This window comes from Musa acuminata, chromosome BXJ1-6, assembly GCF_036884655.1.
Source record: "Musa acuminata AAA Group cultivar baxijiao chromosome BXJ1-6, Cavendish_Baxijiao_AAA, whole genome shotgun sequence".
In the NCBI taxonomy this organism is placed as follows: Eukaryota; Viridiplantae; Streptophyta; class Magnoliopsida; order Zingiberales; family Musaceae; genus Musa; species Musa acuminata.
The window spans coordinates 1,054,549-1,073,876 of record NC_088332.1 but is presented as its reverse complement, the minus strand read 5'-3'; the positions used below and the strand labels follow the sequence as shown (position 1 = coordinate 1,073,876).

General features: G+C 34.9%; 2 protein-coding genes across 11 annotated transcripts; both read left to right on the top strand.

The window, feature by feature from the left end:
• The first annotated feature begins 156 nt into the window (after nucleotides 1-156).
• Nucleotides 157-7,148, top strand: LOC103971073 (uncharacterized). Of its 9 annotated transcripts, none has more exons than XM_018821065.2 (7): nucleotides 157-315; nucleotides 508-662; nucleotides 2,342-2,440; nucleotides 5,133-5,275; nucleotides 5,416-5,622; nucleotides 6,520-6,579; nucleotides 6,788-7,148. In XM_018821065.2, the coding sequence occupies exons 2-7, from the start codon at nucleotides 611-613 to the stop codon at nucleotides 6,947-6,949; spliced, it is 723 nt and encodes a 240-aa protein (XP_018676610.2). In that variant the 5' UTR covers nucleotides 157-315; nucleotides 508-610; the 3' UTR covers nucleotides 6,950-7,148. The 9 variants fall into 9 exon arrangements, with proteins under 9 accessions (XP_018676610.2, XP_009383295.2, XP_009383292.2 ...); XM_065185761.1 differs by having other exon boundaries at nucleotides 158-315; nucleotides 508-638; XM_018821064.2 differs by having other exon boundaries at nucleotides 159-315; nucleotides 508-638; nucleotides 5,079-5,275.
• Nucleotides 7,149-8,749: 1,601 nt separating this feature from the next.
• On the top strand, nucleotides 8,750-18,830 carry LOC135675523 (uncharacterized). 2 transcript variants are annotated; one of them, XM_065185759.1, is made up of 13 exons: nucleotides 8,751-8,953; nucleotides 9,051-9,215; nucleotides 9,767-9,865; nucleotides 9,959-10,090; nucleotides 10,171-10,239; nucleotides 10,315-10,411; nucleotides 10,508-10,610; nucleotides 12,312-12,519; nucleotides 14,123-14,236; nucleotides 15,214-15,345; nucleotides 17,012-17,092; nucleotides 17,787-17,903; nucleotides 18,543-18,830. In XM_065185759.1, exons 1-13 carry the CDS (start codon nucleotides 8,852-8,854, stop codon nucleotides 18,627-18,629), a joined length of 1,506 nt encoding a protein of 501 aa, XP_065041831.1. In that variant the 5' UTR covers nucleotides 8,751-8,851; the 3' UTR covers nucleotides 18,630-18,830. The 2 variants fall into 2 exon arrangements, with proteins under 2 accessions (XP_065041832.1, XP_065041831.1); XM_065185760.1 differs by lacking the exon at nucleotides 14,123-14,236 and having other exon boundaries at nucleotides 8,750-8,953.
• The last annotated feature ends 498 nt before the right edge of the window (nucleotides 18,831-19,328 follow it).

Below are 19,328 nucleotides of genomic sequence, written 5' to 3'. Positions count from 1 at the left end.
TCCCACTAAAATAAGTTTAAAAAAAAAGGAAAAAATTAAATTATAAGTAAAAGTATAATATGTATTTAAAATTTTATTTTTTTTGACTCATTAATAATTAGTAGTAGTTCACATGAATTTATTGGATAAATGCTAATAAGAGTGACATCAATCCGTCACCGACATCTTCCGGCTTCTCCGCTTTGTCGCATTCCGCCCAATCACTCGCTGGCTTCTTTCCTCTCGTCTCCCCTATATACCTCGTCGAGGACGCAAATTAGATAACAAAGATTAGTGCGGTGGAGCGGTGAGATCGGAGTCTCGTTCGTCCGACCGGTACTTCCTCAGTCTGTTCACTTTCGTTCTCTCCGGTGTGCCATGGAGGAAGGTTTTCATGTTTTCTTTGTTTCTCGAGTCTCGTTCTTTCTGGATATTCGATTAAAACCTTTCTTGTTGAGTAAATGTTCGATTCTACTCGTGTTTTTCGTGCTTCGGTATTAATTGGTACCTCACGCTTGGGATCAATAGGTATGTGCTGCTTTCTGTTGGTTATGTTGGGGTTTAGTGATACTCTGGTGGCTGTGGGATCCTAAGATGAGCCGAGGCCCATCAAGCTCCTTAGTTGGTGTTTATGGAGTTGGAACTTAATGGGAGTTTCTGTATGCAACTTCCTTCCCAGCTAAGTAATTAAATAGAACATACAATGTGGCTTTCTTTCCTCATTTCTCATGCTTTGTTTTGGTACAACAAATGAAATAAACTTGTTTCAGTTCTTTCTCAAGTAGTAGCTTAAATTATAGAGAAGGTGCTTCTTTATGGTGTTAAGAAGATCACCTCTCCTTATCGAAGGTTTCATGGCAAAGTCAGTGCACGAGGCTCCTGCCGTTGCAAAAAAAAGAAAATAGTAACTACTGTTGCGTTTTAATTGCTCAAGACTGGATGATGCAGTTGATTTTGCTTGTTATTTATGTTGCAAATATACCCTCACTTTTGATATTTCTAATGATCAGGCCAATGTAAATAAAGCCTTTAAACTTGCATGCCTCTCTTGGTTCACTACGGCTGTCGATTATTTTGGTAGCTCCCTCTAATGGCTGAAGACTGGATGATAAAGTTGATTTTGTTTGTTATTTATGATATGTAAATGACACAATCATATTTTATTTCTCTAGCAAAGATACCAATGTAAAGCCTTAAATTTCCATTACTCTCTTGGTTGGCCATGGTTGTCTATTATTTCTGGCAGCTTCTTCCTATTACCATATCTTTTTGTATTTTGTATTTGTGATTAAAAAATAAATAGTAACTACTGTTGTGTGCTAATTGCTGCAGACTGGATGATGTAGTTGATTTTGCTTGTTATTTATGTTGCAAATAACACCCTCACTTTTTATATTTCTAGCAACCAGACCAATGTAAAGCCTTTAAACTTCCATGCCTCTCTTGGTTGGTGACGGTTGTCCATTATTTTGGCAACTTCCTCTTGTCCCATATCTTTTGTATTTGTGCTTTCGTGATTGGAGCAAGACATGTTAACTTCCTAAAGTTGGTAGTTTTCGTTTCATTTATTTTTTAGAATCACTGCCATCAGTGGGGAGGGAGGACCACTAACCCTAATAAGGGAGGAGATAGAATAGAAGTAGGGAATGCAGGAAGAGGTGAAACAAGAGATTAAGGCAAATGATTAGTATACTATAGGAGGAATCAAAATGAGAGAGGCTCCATCAGGAGAAAACAAAAAGGATGCATGAGGTAGGGTTAGAAAGAGGAATTAAGGAGAGACAAGGATGACAGAGCCAGAATGGAGACAGATATTGGAGGTAGCAGGGGGTTTGCCTTCTTGTTGGGGATTTTGATCAGTCAAGACTGGAAATATTTTCAGTTAGTCAGCATGGGGATATATAGTCAAATAGCCACTTGGATTAAGCTAACCTATCATGTTAGAATGTGGAACTAGAACTAATGGTAGTCTCATTTGTATTTAAGTACCACTTTTTGGTTTTAGGGTGACTTAAATATCTTTAGGGGTTCTCTATAGTCTATAACATAAGTGTTATTAGCATGAGTCTGTCCTTTATGAAGGGTCTGGTGAGGGTTGATATATATAATCTTATCCTTATATATAGAGATTGTTTCCAAATCCTGGACACCTAAGTTGCAGAGGAGTAACCTCATTGTGTCTCCGAGGCTCATTTTCATTAATGTTACCAAGAGAAAAGTCTCTTGGTGCTAAACTTGTTCTCTTAATTAAATATTGTTTTGGCTTATTATGAAGTTATGTATTAAGTACAGTTGGCTCTGAAGAAGATTTTCTGCTATCCCAATTGCATTTGTCTTGATCTTTGGTAATTCATATTGGCAGGTTTTATGGCTTTGATAGAGGGGTCCTTCCTTCTTCTTCTACTTATTATTAGCTGGGCAGGTGCTGATGCCAGAAGCTTGGTGAACTTTGACGTTATGGGTACATCATGACAACGATGTTTTTGCTTTTCCTAGTTTTTACTGGACATTTGGCTTCTTTTTTTTTTGTCTGCTCCTGACAGTAAGCTAAGGGTTATTTTCTCTTTTAGGACTCACAATTAGGTCCCTAGCAATAAGCTTCCAATATAAAATCTTTTGATACAAAAAATTATTAAATAATTCTCATATTAAAATAATAAAAAATCATGAACATCATAAACAATTAAAAAATGAAGGATATTCAACTATATCATGGACATCATAAAGAATTCAAAAATAAAGAATATTACAGGTCTTAAATTGGTAATATTCATTAAGTCACTAATTCCAATCCTTATACTTGTGGAGTGTGGTGGATTTTCTCAGCAGAATCTTTTAATATGACTTTAAATTTCCTTCACCTAAAAAATTATGCTAACTTGACCTGAAGCTTTTCAGCGAGTTAATGCCTCAGTTCTGACCTTATTGTTGTTTTCTTATGCTTTCTATGATTGTAAAGGTTCCTCAACCACAACAATTTTCGTTTCCATCCATATGCCATATGTTGTATGAATTTCTTTTAATGAATTGTTGGCTAGTATTTGCACTTATAACTTCTTAGTTCACTTGCTGGTTTAATGAACTTAGTTGAAGGCCTTCTAATTAACTGCCTGTAATGTCTACAGTCCTTTAACAAGTTCTTTCTTTTGAAATTCATGCACCATTAAACAGAATAGAAATTGTCAATGCACAGTTCTGGGTGGACATGGAAATCTATAGACTATGACCATGATAATGCAATACAAAAAATGATATTCACATTTGAAGCTGAATTTTAGACCAAAGAAGTTATGTACGTAACATATTGAAGCTGCCAGATATTTTTTGAGATGGTATCAGGACTTTGTTTTATTTGATTGCTAAACGCTAAGTGATATGTTTAAATATTCTAAAACTCCAAGTAGACAAAAAAGTATACATCTTAAATGGCATCAATTTTGAGAACTCACAACATCAACACGTAGCTTAATTAATTTATTTTTTCATAGATTTCTCAGAACCAATAATAGTTGTGATGATGAAGAACCCTTTTCTTTTAGAAATTTAAAAGAATAGAGGAGATTTTAGACTTTTAGTATAGTAAATAAATGTTGTAATACAGTAAATGACTGTTATACATCAAAAACTCATCTGCTTGCAGTGTTCTAGACACCAATCATCCCAATATAGAACCCATATTTCTATAGTAACCATGCAATTGAAGTGTTAGGTAATACAAAAACAGATAAAGACAAAATTTTCTCAAAGAATAGAACTTGAATTTAATTATGAAACCGATGATATTTTTCTTAATATGGAATATATATTTCCTTAATATTATAAGCATACTTTTCTGTTTTTCCCTTCTCTCTCTCTCTCTCTCTCTCTCTCTCTCTCTCTCTCTCTCGATATCTTCTCATCTATTTTTATATGCAGTGAGAAATTGATGATAAGCATTACAATAATATATGTAGACAACAATTATGATGGCCACAACAAATAGCAGACACAACAGCAGTATTGTCTCCTCTGGTTTACAGTTGTATTTTTTGGTATATTTTAATATTTCTTCCACCTTGGCTTCCTCTTCTTTTTCATCTTCCCTTCTGTCTTCTCTTTTTATATTTTTCTTCTTGTGAGGGGTCAGATTGTCTAGAATTAGCCGAACTTGACCAACCTGTGTTGAGTTTTATTGATTCTATCTGATACCATCAATTTCTGAGTGAGTAGAAGCTCAAGGTGTTAAATCAGTACTAGTCATTACCAATATGGATTAGGATATCTCACTAGATTTGACCAATGCTACAAACTATGACTTATATTCAAATCATCTAGAATTGTTCTGAATCTGTTGTCACCTATATTTCAAAACTTTGCAGTGGACTATAAACAGTGAATATTTGATTGAAAAGCACATTATAGAATTGCATTTAGGGAGGCAGGTGCTATAGTAAATGGTAGTTTAACAAGTTTAGTGCACTGATGTTTAGAAAAATGCTGACATAAATTAACATGATTTGTGGGCAAAAGAATTTGTTATTCACTTAATTATTTTTTTATGAGAAATAATGGATTCATACATGAAGATCTTTTCAATAGAATTATAGCTTAAGAAAGGTACCACTGAATTTCTTGAAGTTTCTAGATGCCAATCTCATTGTAGAATTGTAAACCTATCTCCCTTAGATTAGGTTGTATAATTGTTTTATTATAGGTTAAGCATAAAATTTTTGACTGATAAAAAGATTACGAAAGATTTCTTGTTCTCAGTAACATACCAGACTGGTAAGGCCTGGTGTATCAGATTATATGCCAGTTTGTATCGCACGATATCATTGAATAAGATATTTAAAAAATAAAAATGAATAGTATTATGCTGTTATGAAACTCTATGCTTCAGTACTGGTACTTGGTTGGACCTGTTAATACTCAGTCCAAACCAGCTGACACGGTCAAGACTTGAAATCGTGTTAAATTATTTTATTTCAAAAAGATATTTCATTCAGCATACTTCTGTGTTTCAGTGGATACCTATTGCCAAATTCTTACGACATATATAAGTTATACTGAATCTAGCTTCTAAATGGCAATTATGTGAAAAATTATTATGTTGGTTCCAGTTACAGAAATAGGCCTTGAGACACCTCAAAATCAAAGTAAAATATCTAATGCAGTCGATGGAAATGATAAATTGTGCACATTATGCGAGAGCTTTGTTGCACAGGCTACCCAATATATTGGTGAAAACAAGACTCAAACTGAGATAATTGAGATGCTCCATCAAGCATGTTCTAATGTGGACCCTTTTGAGGAGCAGGTAGTTCTTTATATCACAAGTATTAAGTTGTTTGTGAGAATTCTATCTTGACTCCAAAGTTGCTCCATGCATGTATGGATGCAAGAATTTGTTCCATTTTTTGCTTTCATCTTACAAGGTTCCCATAAGTTTTCTGGCAGTGTGTTATGTTGGTGGACTTTTATGCATCACTTTTCTTTGCCGAGATCTCTAAGATGCATCCAGAGGTGTTCTGCACAAAGTTCAATCTTTGCGAGGAGATGGTTTCTGTTAATCTACCAAAAAATGATGATTCCTGGCTTTCCTGCTCCCTTTGTCATGATGTGGTTGCTAACGTACTTGTTAAACTGAAAGATCCTGACATCCAGGTAAATGATCATTTTCTGTGCCAATTCTGCTGTTCCAACTTCATTCGTCTCTCCATTTCAGTCTATCATATCCATAATATTAGAGAAGAGACTGTTGTCATTTTTAAGAACACTTTAACTAGCATTAGCTCAAGAAGGATTTTCTATTAGTAAAATGCATAATCTTCCATCAAATACCAACATTGTGTGGTCACATCAATAAAAGTTAGAATTGGACTCATCATTTTGTTTTTCAATCAATGGCCGAGTCCATTATAACAGTTATACAGATAAGATATCATTATATTGTGATACATAATAACAATTATCTTTTCTTTGTTCAATCATGCAAGTTTTAGGGTGTTAATGAGTTCCTTTTTCTTTACTTTTCTGCATGTTATATGTTGGATGGACCAAGAGGATAGTCACATATTGATAGGATTGAAAGAGTTGGATTCTATTTATTGGGGTTGGCCCATAATATAGAAGCTTAAGCTTTTGGCTTGAATTAGTGTTTGACCTTCGACCAATTTGATTGAATGAACATGAGTCACACTGCTGCAACGGGTAGGTGAAAAGCTCCAAGATGGAGATGATGTTTACCTTAAATAAGGGAAGACAATCAAAAACTGAAAAGGTCGGGTTACATATATTTGGTTTTGGGTTTGGCCCATAATTCTTTTGAGTTGAACAACTCAAACTCATCAATATTAGATTTCTGGCATTTTTACTAAGTCATCACATACTGGGGCACAATCTTAGCATAGGCAATAAGCAGCATAGGCTGGCTTTTCTTTCTGGAAATTTTTTTTCCATTTTTCTTTTGCTGAATGTTGTTGCAATTTCAGTCCACAACTATGCATGACTATCCAGATTACAAGTTTTTGATCGTCTCCAAATACTTCATGAAATTGACAGTTTGAGGTAATTAAGATGCTTCTTGAGGGATGCAATGGGGTGCAGCATCATGTCAATGAGGTAAGCTTTCAAGCACTAAATGCTTGTAATAGAGTTAGAATTAGGGACTTGAAATATGAATCAACCTACATTTTCTTGAAATATTAGGTAGAACAGCACGTCTCATCTATGTTTCTTCACCATATGCTGTGGCACTTAAATCTGGTTTTCCAATCATCTGACTAAAGAACTTTGTTGCTCTATCTTTTTTTCTTTCTTCTTTGGACAGTGCAAGAAGCTGGTCCTCCATTATGGCCCTCTGATCCTGGAAAATGGTGAAAATTTTCTGGAAATTACAGATGTTTGTGCTGCCATCCATTCATGCAAGACCAGCCAAGTCGAATTCATTGGCACTGCTTCCGCAGAACAAGCTTCCTTGATTGAAGAATAATTGTTCATATTAACACAATTAATATGGCTAAAATGAGTGAAATAAACTACAAGGAAGCTCTAGAACTGATATTGGATAATGTTATGTTAGTAGAGTACATAGGTGTGTTTATGTATCCTAGTTTTTGTCTGATCTATTGTCAATGTGAAACCATGTTTATGTTCTAGTCTATGCAGATAATACTACTTTTATCCCCTTATTTTTCCCTTTCTTTTCATCTAATGTTTTTTTGTGTTTTCGAGACAAATGACTTAGAAAGATGATAGACTATTTGTTCAAGTAATATTGTGATATATCAGGTCATTCTTATTTTATTCTAGGTCAAACTGCTGAACAGCCAAAATTAATCATGACTTGGGTCTGATGAATATTGGGGTGTTATAAATTTTTTTATTTAAGGGAGATCAAATCGTAATTTATTGTTTATTGTTTGATCTTAATTGTAATGTGAATCATGTTATTTATGCTATCTACTTTTATCCTCTTATTTTTTTCGTTCTTTTCATCTAATATGATTTTCTAAGACAAATGGCTTAGAAAGATGATAGATTATTTATTATTGAAGTTGTCCTATGATATATAAGGCCATTCTTATCTTATTTTATGTCAACGTTTTCCAACTTCATTAAGTAGTTCTTTTCTACTCAAATCTTTTTACTATGCTTAAATACTAGATTGATTCTAATATCATTTGTCATGACTCCTTCTCGATGGGCTAATTGACTTGTCAACTTCTTTTGGTCTAAATCATTAACTAAAAATGTTTTAGCTGAAGTTGACAGTAATGCACTCATTAAACTTTTATAAATTTATTTTAATTTTACTCACAACTAATTAGAGTATTACAAACTCTCCCAATTAAAAACTTGAGATTCTTGTTAAGGCCTAGTATAGCTTAGATCAAATTCTAAGCCTAGTATAGCTTAGATCAAATTCTAACATGATAGATGTCGGTATTGGCTTGAGCTTATGATAAGTTCTCTAGCTCCATTCATGGGTATTATTTTTCTACTTGAGCTTTCTTTCTTCTAATTTTATCCATGGATAACCAAAATATTAAAAAATCAACTATCATATAGATCACTAACTGAATCTCCTTGCTCAATAAATTTAGAAAAACCACAATAGGAAACATAGTCCATTAAAAAAAAAAAAAAGGCCTCTAACACCGATTATATTTATTAAATTGATTGATATCTTACGTATGAATACTAGAATATATTTAATTGACACTACAGATGTAGCAAAGTGATACTGCATTAAACTAGCAAACTACAGCTTCAAATCAGAGCAACCGGATTCATGCTAACAGGCATCAAAGAAAAATAATAATAAAAACTTTAATTATATATATACATAATAATGGTTTGTTAAAGATTATACATATCTTTAGCTAAAAGAAATTAATGTTAAAAATAAAAAGGGATATATGTGTTATTTTTTTAATTATATATAATATCTTAATATTTGGATGAATTATCGAAAAAACCTTTTAACTTTGAAAAATTCCTACATAATATTTTTTAATGATTATTTTGCCCCTATTAGTCATCGTGCCTTCGTTTTGCCCACTCCTCTGCCCTATTATGTGATAGCTTCTATCCCCTCGTCGTCCCTAATTAGTTTCTAACGAACATCATTATTATATAATGGGGCTAATGGGTTGGGCGATAAGTGAATTAAGGATATGGTAGATTTTTTTTTAATGTTATAAAGTAAAAGTAATCGTTGATTTTATTACATAGTATAAATTCAATAAAATAAAATAATTTTATATAGAAGAGTCAACGATGAATCCGAGTACGAGCATCGTCAATCCGACGGCGATCCACGTCTCGTCTTCGTCTTCCTCGCTTCCTGTAAAACACTCGCCTCTCTCCATCTCCTCCGTCCCAAGAGAGGATGGGAATGCGATCGCAAGTGGAGGCGATCGTCTCCTCGATCGTATTCGTGCATCCCCACGAGATCCCCGCTGTGATCCACTCCGCTTCCTGCTTCTTCTTCGTAAAACTCCCCTTCCCTAACGAGTTCCGATCTCAATCGAACCCCTAATTCCCCTTTTCCTTAGACGAATCGATGAGTTCTTGGTAAATTTTTGCAGATCTTGACCGCGTACTTTGTTATCCTTCCCCTGCGGGACGAGGGGGCGATATCTCTGGGTTTGGATAACCTCCCCGGCCTCTTCGTCGGATCTCTTTTTCTGACTCTTCTCGCCGCTCCCATCTCAACTCTAGTCTTTTCCCTGCCCAATCTCCCCAAAGCAAGGGTATGAGATTCTAAACATTTCTTGTTTTTATTTTCTCTTACTAGTTATAAAGGTGATGCTATATTGTTTGGTCGAGTTGTAAAGGAGTTTCTCAAATCTAAAAGCTTGTTGGCTTTGGTCTGAATAAGCTGCAATGAAGATATAATTATAATTTAAATGTGTGCATCCTGTTAATCGATTTCGAACATGTTGTCAGAGGGATTTAAAAAACACGAAACGACCAATCAAGATTCCCTCTTGTAGGAGATAGCTTACCATTTAAGATTTTCATGTATCATCTTAAACCTATGTTTTGAAGTATTTTATGTTTTAAGAAAGATGACCACTACTTCAGAGTATTACTTGTACATCTGATATTTGCTTTATTGATACTTGACAACTAATCTGTCATTTCATTGCCTAGATAGACAGAAAGATTTGACACTACATGTTGTATAAATTTTCCATTTATTTTCTCTTTATAAACCGTGCTCTTGTATTTTTTTCTTTAAAGCTGATTCTCATCATGATTGGTACATTTCTTATCCTCAAGTGATATCCTCAAATTTCAGGCTTTGGTATGGATACACAGGTTTTTTAGTGTATCCCTTCTTGTATTTTTCATTCTTTGGCATGCCTCTTCTACTGGAAATCTGTCTCCTGCTTCTAAGGTGAGGAGGTCCAAGTGAACAATTATTTTATATATCAAGATGTATGCTCATTTTCTGATTTATATCTGAGTTGGACTTTGTTTCGACATACAGGCCTCAGCTTCAAATTCAACCTTATTTGAGGATGAAAAACTCACTCCTAGCCAAGAGGGTTCTGTTCGTCCAAGTGGATGGAGTAATCATGGGTGGTTTTATGTTATAGTTCGAATAAGCTTGTTCTTATGGGTATGACCTTTACCTTGGCTAACATCATTACACAGTTTTCTAGTTGTAACATCTATTGACCAAGATGATTGCTACCGAAGGTTGCATTGCTTAATCTCGTGACGATATCATCAACATGGGCAAGGGTGATAGATGTGATGGACACTGAGGTATATCTGCTTATGGAGTGATTAAAAGAGGTTTCCAAGGTTCAAAACTAATGTCTAATTCTCATAAGCATTCAGTCAGGTTCAAGACTGTTTGGTTTCATCGGTGCTGGTGCTACATTTGGACAGTTGTTTGGGTCATTGTTTGCAGCAAGTATGGCTTGGTTAGGACCATGTATGTAATTTTTGTAACCAAAATCATTGCGCTCACGCGGAAAGCAATCACATCCTTATTTATCTTTATTTGATGCAATAACTGATCCCCTCTTAGTTTTACTTTTATTTTCTGCCCTCATGATGGAGCTTGCTGCACAGACATCTAAAGGAATCAATCGTGATGCACACAGTGATTCTATAAATTTATCAACCATCAGGTATGAGCATCATTTGGTCCCACTGGCTACAACTAACTTATTTTATATTCTAACATGAACTATTAAGCTTCAAGTGTTTAGCTCTAAGTGGAAGAAGGTTGATGTTGTTATAGTTGACTGTTTTATATTCATATCACATGTTCTACCATTGATGATGGTGCATGATAATGTAGATTTATTCTGTGAAATTAAATAACATGTGAAATTAAAGGTCATGAATGTGAAATGCCCTCTATTTGTAGATTAGATGTCATGCCCTGTCCTTAGGTTTTTTAATGTCATGCCCTCTATTTGTAATGTCATGCCCTCTATTTTTAATGTCATGCCCTCTATTTGTAATGTCATGCCCTCTATTTTTAATGTCATGCCCTCTATTTGTAGATTAGATGTCATGCCCTCTATTTGTAATGTGAAATTAAAGGTTTAAGATTGTAAACATTTTTGTGAGAGCTTCTAATAACATGTTTGTACCTCTATTTGCAGATTTATTCTGCCATCACTATCTAAAAAAATGTGAGATGTCCTTGTGGCTGCACAAATTAGATGTCATGCCCTGTCCTTAGGTTTTTTTTCTATTTTTGTGTTACATGTCAAGTAAAAAAGTATATCAAATTGTGTTTCCCTAACTTCTTGTAATTTAATGTACAGAAACTACAAATTTATGTTTCCTAATCAATATGGCAAGCTATGCAAATTTAATTGTTATGTGAGAATCCTGTGGAGTGAAATTGTTATGAAATAAAATGAAACCATGTACTATAAAATAGTGGAGATGAGGACCAAGAAGCATGTTGTGGTGAAGATTATGTGAATTATACCTAAAAGATTAGGGTGGTGACATGCTAAAAAGCATTTTGTTGTAATATGTATAACTATAGTGTCTATATTACCATTAACCCTGTTGAATGGCAGAATATAATAACGAAGTCTCTTTTTTAAATTTTTTTAAAGAATAAGGAAACTCAAAAATAGTGGTGAAAGATATGCAAATTCTGATGATTTTATCTTTTGAAGTTTCCAGATCATTCCCACTACATCCTACCAAAGATTGGTTATCTTAAGAATATTTGGTCCTTAATTTTGGAAAAGATGATGAAGGGGAGTTCTATTTGATTATTGTACTAAGAAATGATAAGTAGAACAGTCCTAGACATGTAACGGTCCTTGACGGACATGTCTGTTCTAAATATTTACGGAATTGTGAATTTAGTACATAAGCTTACATTTGGACTTTTTAGTTAAAAGCTAAGATATCTTCATAGGCCACTTTGTCCTACTCAGATCTCTGGAGAAAGCATATTTTTCATACTGCAAGATGGCTTCTGAAGCTTCATTTTCTTTGAGGATGAACATACCTGGCAGAGAGTAGAGGCTTCAACCAAATCTCTTGGTACATGTTTGTCCTTGAAAGGGAGGTGGTTAATATGAATGATTTTTGGTCCAGAAAAGCATCTTTTAACTCAAAACTAATCAACAAATTTACATAGTTGTGATATTACAGATAAACATAGGAATAACCATTCCAGGTATAAAACTAATGTGAAGCCTGTACTTGAAAGAGTGCATCTTGTTTAATGGTAGCCTGCATTTCATTGTCTAGATCAACAATGTTGTCCTTTATCTTTTTATAACTTTCTAATGATGTTATATCTGTAATTCATCAACTATTTCACTGTATGCCTTCTTTTCTTTCACATTTAGAGAAAATGTTCGAGATCAGCATACTATTTCAGCTGAAGAGACTTCAGCGTTAGTGAAGACTTCTCCTAAATCAGTTACACACATGGTGAAAACTCAGCCTTGTACGATGCTAGAAGGACTTTGGCTTATAATGTCATCAACTTACCTACTTTATGTCTCTCTGTTTCTTTGGCTGAGTGCTGTTGTATCTTCCTTCTTCTATTTTCAGGTCAGCTAGACATTTTTTGTTATATTTAGACTTTCTTGGCTATACAAATTGATTACTTATAGAATTCTTCTTGATATCCTGTATGGAAGAAGTTAGGTTACATTGAATACTGTATTTATCCCTTCATTATCTCAAAAGGTTGCTAAAGAACATGAATTTCCTTTGAAATTCCAAGTCACCTAGATGGGCATAAAGAGAGTTTCACCATCTTGATATTGTTGAATTAAACCTAACTTGCTTGTCACAGATATGGTGTAATATGAGAAAGGCATTTTAATAATCAATTTTCTTTTGGGAAATGGGAGAAAAGACTGATAAGATAGTATATAAAGTGCAGCAAAAAAGTACTCAGAAGCATAGTGATAAATTAAAAAAATATATCAATTGTTTTGATTTTCTTTCCCCATTAGCTAGCCTGCTGAGCCATTTGAACTTAAATAGAAGTTAATCATTAATGGAGAAGGTGTTGCATTCAGCAGGAGAAGGTAGTGTGTGCATTTAGCAGGAGAACCATAAACTGGCATGGATATCTTCTCCAAACTAGATCGACAATATGAAAGCAATGAACCACATTAAGTAGGATTAATTAGAAAATAAACAGTTGGTATTGGGTGCCAAGTCTTATTGGAAGCCATGCCTGAATATTATTGGACTATTGTGGTCCAAGTCCAATCAATATTGAAAGCCATACCTGAATCTTATTGGACTGTTGTGGTCTGGCCATGGACCATTAAGAGTCCAATTCATATTGGCATACTGACACACAGTATGCCGGTATGTGCCATGGTGCCATGAAGGAGGAAGGAGGAGGATAAGAGGATGATAAGAAAAAGTGGAGGCAAAGGAGGAGGAGAAGAGGAGCTGGGGGAGGAGGTGCAGGAGGAGAACTACAAGAGGAGGTGGAGGGGGAGAAGAAGAGGAGGAGATGGAGGAGGGAGAGAAGAAGTACTGGTGGCAGCTGACAATAGGCAGGCTAGTGGGGCTGGGCAGCAGTGGCATGCCCCACACCACCCTAAGAGGCTCATGGGTTGACAATGAGGGATTTTTATGGTACATTATGCCTAATACACTAGTCAAAAACGTATTGAGGGAGGGAGGGATCAGTTTCTTAACCCAGGTTTATGGTACATTATGCCTCAATACACTAGTCAAAAAGGTAAAATTTGTTTAATTACTGTTGGTACATTAGTACAATAATTTTCCCGTTATCTTCTCTCTCACTAGCTTGATCACATCCCTAATTGGCCTTATGAGTCTTACAACTCCCTATATAAGGAAGAGGAAGCAGATAAAATTGTAGAACAGAGTGAATGGAAGTATAGGTTTAAGTCATATCTTACCAACTATTGCACGTCTGTCAAAACTGAAGATATAATACCACAAGGAGGAGCATAGTTGCTGTTAACAAGTTCTTAGCACAGATGTGTTTCTTTAGATAACTTTATAAGTGCCTATTTCTCTATATTTTCTTAAATTTGCCTATGATTCTCTTAACCTGAAAGTTCTAAGTAAATTAATTGGCCATAGTACAACTTATTATGTCTGATTGCTCAACATCTTATCACGTGGTGTAAATAGTTTTGCTCTTTGTTGTTGATGACAGAAAGTGACAATTATTGCAATGACGGCTGTGAGCCCTATTGCTAGAAGAAGATTGTTTGCACTAATTAACAGTTTCATCGCTGTTTTTATTCTTGCCGGACAACTTACTTTGACGGTAACTATTGTCTTTGCCATCTTCTTGTTGCAGCTCTCTTGATTCTCTTAAACTAAAATTGTTGATATGTATAACTAAAATAATTTGAAATGGCAATTTCATAATGTATGATAAAATGTCATTGCATTTGATAAAATTCAAATGCAATGACAGCTGTCAGCCCTATTGCTAGAAGAAGTTTGTTTGCACTAATTAACAGTTTCATTGCTGTTTTTATTCTTGCCAGACAACTTACCTTGATGTTAACTATTGCCTTTACCATGTTCTTGTTGCAGCTCTTTTGATTCTCTAAAACTAAAATTGTCGATTTGTATAACTAACATAATTTGAAATGCCAACTTCATAATGTATGATAAAATTCAAATATTTAATCATTCAATAATGGTGAACTTGCATTTTTTTTGGATATACCTGGTTTAGAACTTTAGATAAACTCTAAATTCCCCATGCTGAATACATGGGCAGATGTACTTTAACCATCAGTTTTTCTTGAATATTTTATAAATACTACTGTTGAGGTTGCTTTTATTTTTATTGATTTTGGCTTTGCACATCCTTCTCTGCTAAACATATTACTGTCATCTCTATTAAGGCTATGTTGGTCTATGTTTAAAATCTCTTAATTCCTATTAGCACAATCTCAAAGTGGTGAATAGAGTACCAGTGTGACAAGTTTGAAGTTTGAAGTGTTCATTCTGCACATGATGACAGGATTTAACAGGGACCCTCTTTCTTTTATCCTTGTTTTTATTCTTGTAGGTGTGTATACCACTTGAAAAGTCAGATTAGTTATTTGGTCTTCGTATTGACCATTTCAAAGAGCTGTTCACAAAGCATTGCAACCAATTTTACAGTTCATCTGAAACTTTTAGAACCAAAAGCCTTACCAGTTGTCTGCAAGTGTAAATAGTTTATTGAATAAGGGATCAAATGTCATCTTTTTGATCAAATTTTGCTTTCTGTGCCAAACCTTGCAGGGTCGCATTCTTACAGTTGCTGGTATTACTATCGCTCTTTGCTCGGCCCCATTTGTTGCAACTTCAAACATGGTTGTTCTTGCTGTGTGGCCTACATGGATTACAGTTGCTATCACTGAGACTATTCGAAAGGTATAGTATGCACAAAAAGATTATTTCATTAGACTTGAGAAATTTGGAGATCTACTTTTTTGTACCCTCATCATTAAGTTCAACAGAAGACATTATACATTAGACATTAGACATTGCCTTTTGCATTCATTGGGAATTAACAGTCATTAGAAACTGACTTTCCATTTTCTAGTACCTTGGCATCACTGTGCTGCAAAATATATTAAATAATTGTATAAGTTATATTTTTTAATGCATACTTCTCCTAGGAAAATGTTTGCTCCAATAGCTTTTTTTATGAAGCTGTTGAGTGATTGCTGGTCTTAACTCATAAGCATGGTGGAGTCCAGAAGATAAACCAACAGAATAATAATGTGGCTTTATTAGTTATGGGTTCACCTGTGTGAACTTTCTAAATTTGTCTTGTTCTGGTGAAATAAGTGTCAGCTATTTGTTCTCCACAGTTGAAAGTACTAACTTCGGATAAAATTATACTATATCTTTCTACTGAATCTGTTCAACCTAAGCATAATTAAATTCATTTTTCTGATTATTATGTAATATGCCAGCCACTGTTGAATGGGGTTAGCTGACTACACTGAGAACCGTATTCAACATACTGTGAACAACCTTCAAACTCGCATTCCTGCCCTTATTTCTTGCATCCTACTTTTACTTTTTGCTACTTTGATGTTCACATTGGTAACCATTTGTCCTTTTTCTTGCATGTGTTATGACTATCCTGAATAACAATAAGCTGTCCCTATAACCAGGGAATGTTGTTTTCCGTACCCAGATCTGATTGGTTGTTGGTCGGTCTGGTATGTACTGAACAATACTGGTGTACCAACACATGGTATACCAGTATGAATCGGTGTTTCAAATAGGAGGAAGGAGAAGAAGGAGTGGAGGAAGAGGAGGAAGCAGGAAGGAAGAAGAGGATGCAGGAGGAAGAGGAAGAGAAAGAAGAGGAGACGAGGATGAGGGAACATTTTCGTCGGCAGCGCACAGCAAGCAGCGGGCAGCAGGCGGCAGTTGGTGATGGGTGGTTGCATGTGGCAGAACAGGAAGGACGTGCATTCGGGGTGAAGAGGGCTCGTGAACATTAGTCTTGAAGTATGATTTTTTTTAGCATTCGTTTTGGACCACCTGAGACAAGGGTGGTCCATGTAACTGGTTCACACCTGGAGTGATGCAGACTATCTATTTTGTACTAGTCTGTGTGGAAATGTCAAACCATGCCTATAACTATTAGTTTTCTCAATGACTATGTGACTAACATTCGGGCAAAAGATAGTGAATGTTACACAACTTACCATCATTCATTACAGTTTCTTTAAGATTGTAAAACGGTCTTATAAGTTTGCATAGGGGTTGCATCTAGTACTAGAGGGGCCCAAGCCGCCCAACGATGATAAAGGATAAGTTACTTCAGAATGCATTCTATGCACTTTTATTATTTTATATTGAAAGAATGGAATCAGATTAACTTATAAATTATTAGGAATTTTCTTTTCTTTTGCAAATTATGTTATGCAATTTTTAATGTGTGAATTTGATGCATATGACGTGCTGTTCATCATTAGTATCTTTTGGGTTGATGTTCAATTTCTGAGAGCTGTATTTGTCGCTATTTGTGTGGTTATTACTTATTACATTATTTGCTTTATTACTGCATCTTGTACAGGTTACTACTTATGTGGTGACAAGACCTGGAAGGGAACTCCTATTCACTGTTGTATCACAGGATGAGAAGTATAAAGCCAAGGTGACTACTCTATGTTGTCTGTCTTTTTCCTTTTAGATAAGAAGGAAGGTTAGAATACTTCTTAATCATGTTATATAGTTTATATAACATCATTATATTGTAATCGTTATATAGTTCCTTTTATGGAACAGTTTAGTTTAAGTCTATATGCAAAAGAGTGTGGAAGAACTCGGTCACTGGAGCAGTCGGAGGATGTTAAGACTTAAGAGATGTGGTTCTGAAGAGGTCACAGACTAGGAATAAGCAACCTCTGAATTATATATTTTTTCTTTTCTGAGGTGCATGCTATTTGGGGAAAAAAAATGTAGTTCTTCACAGAATCAACTTATCATCAGAATCCTTGGCTGGCAAAACACGCACCTTAACCCGCATGGCTATCTGTTGGTTAACGTGGTGATCAATGGAAAGAAGCAAAAGTGAAGATTTCTTCTGTCTATGTAGTGATAGATCGATAAAGTTGATTATAGGAAGAACAAAGGAGAGACTGAAGAAAGGATTAGGCATGACCGTACTTGTATAATCTGATCACTATAGGTCCAGTTGTTTACTGAATTTTATAGGTAGTAATGCCGCATTTTATATTATTGACCTACAAAACTTACTCTAGTGGATTCCTACGGAGTTATAACTTTGTTGTGTGTTCCAATTTTTCTTGTGTTTTCTGATGATATTGACATCCTTGGTGATTATGCAGATTTTCATAGATGTTATTGTTCAAAGACTTGGTGATGCAACTGCAGCTGGAGTTTATAAATTACTCTTTGGCAGCCTTAACAACAGAACATCCATGGTTTCGCTCTACGCTTTACCAGTATGTGTTATAAACTTATAATTAAATCTAACTTTCTCTGACATGTACTGCAGCATTTGCATGTTACAATGATGGTATTTGCTTCTCTGACATTGTTCTTCTAGTAAATTCTTTTTCTTGGTGCTAATCTACAATCTTCTGGTATCTTATTCACTTATTTGTATAATAATATTTCAGATCTGGTTTTTGTCTGTTTGAGTTAAATTATACATGGTGTTTATGATGTATGACTATGCCGGATAGACTTTTGCAGTGACTGCCTTAGAATTCTTAAAGATGATATTTCATTAATGGAAGACTTTGTACACTGTTAAAATAGTTTGTACTGATGATGATGTTGTTCTCAACTGTATCAAATTCCCATTTATCAGCTATCAAATGTATGGTTAGAGGGCCATTTTGTCCTTTCTGAATAGCCAGGATTTGTAACATGATTGCGCTAGTGTATGGTTCAGTTTAGTGATTGCTGGAAATCTGTTTTGCCTTGCAATATTTAAGAATAATAATTGAAGGATCCAGAAAAAAATGTGAAGACAACAGTGATCAATTTTGAATAGATCATGGACTATATTATGCTCATTGAAACTGATGAACATAAGATTCTATCTAATGATACGTCCTTGTTTCATGTGATTTCAGCTATGTTTCCTCTGGTTGGCCACAGCATTTCACTTGGGAAGGCGTCAAACTGACCTGGCTAAACTGCAAGCTGCTTCTATATCCTAATTGACTATATGGAGATAAAACAGGTACTTCAATGCTTTGCTTGGTGAGCTGTAGCATGTAATATAGACTACTTCACAGAAAGGTAAAAGATGCCATATACCAGTTAAATTTAGGCAGAAAAGCACAATGTAAGTGATATGTAATATAGCAAAGCTCTTTTTGTTATTCAATAATATGAAGCGAGATGATTGCTTGGTCTTTCGGCCCGGCCTTCCAAAATATTCATCTAGATCATTCCAGTAAAGGTTTTACCATTAAAGGATTCACATTGCATGAGAAGATATAGAGGTTCTCCTCTTCCAATGGATGGAATTCTTCGCCCTATTACAGCTTTAAGACGTTTCACATGTCCACTTTAGTAAAGACAAGCAGCAAGTCTGAGCTACAGAAAGAAATGGTGGGACTGGAGCTGTGGAAGCCCAGGTTAATGAAACAAAGAATTCAGCTTTTTGTTGACCTTTGAACATGTGACCATTGAGTTGTAACTTAATTCAAGGATAGCTAGATTTGCTTGACCATACTCATTTGATCGTTGGGTTGAGTAGAGAGTGAAGTCATGTTGCTTTCTGTAAGCTATATCATTTACTTAAGTAATCCTTTTTGTTGGAAGAATTTGAAGCTTTATAATAATAAAGCTCTTTTGTCTTAATAGGCTGGAGTTTGTGGAAAAAGACCTATTTTGTTTAAACTCCTTTGTTT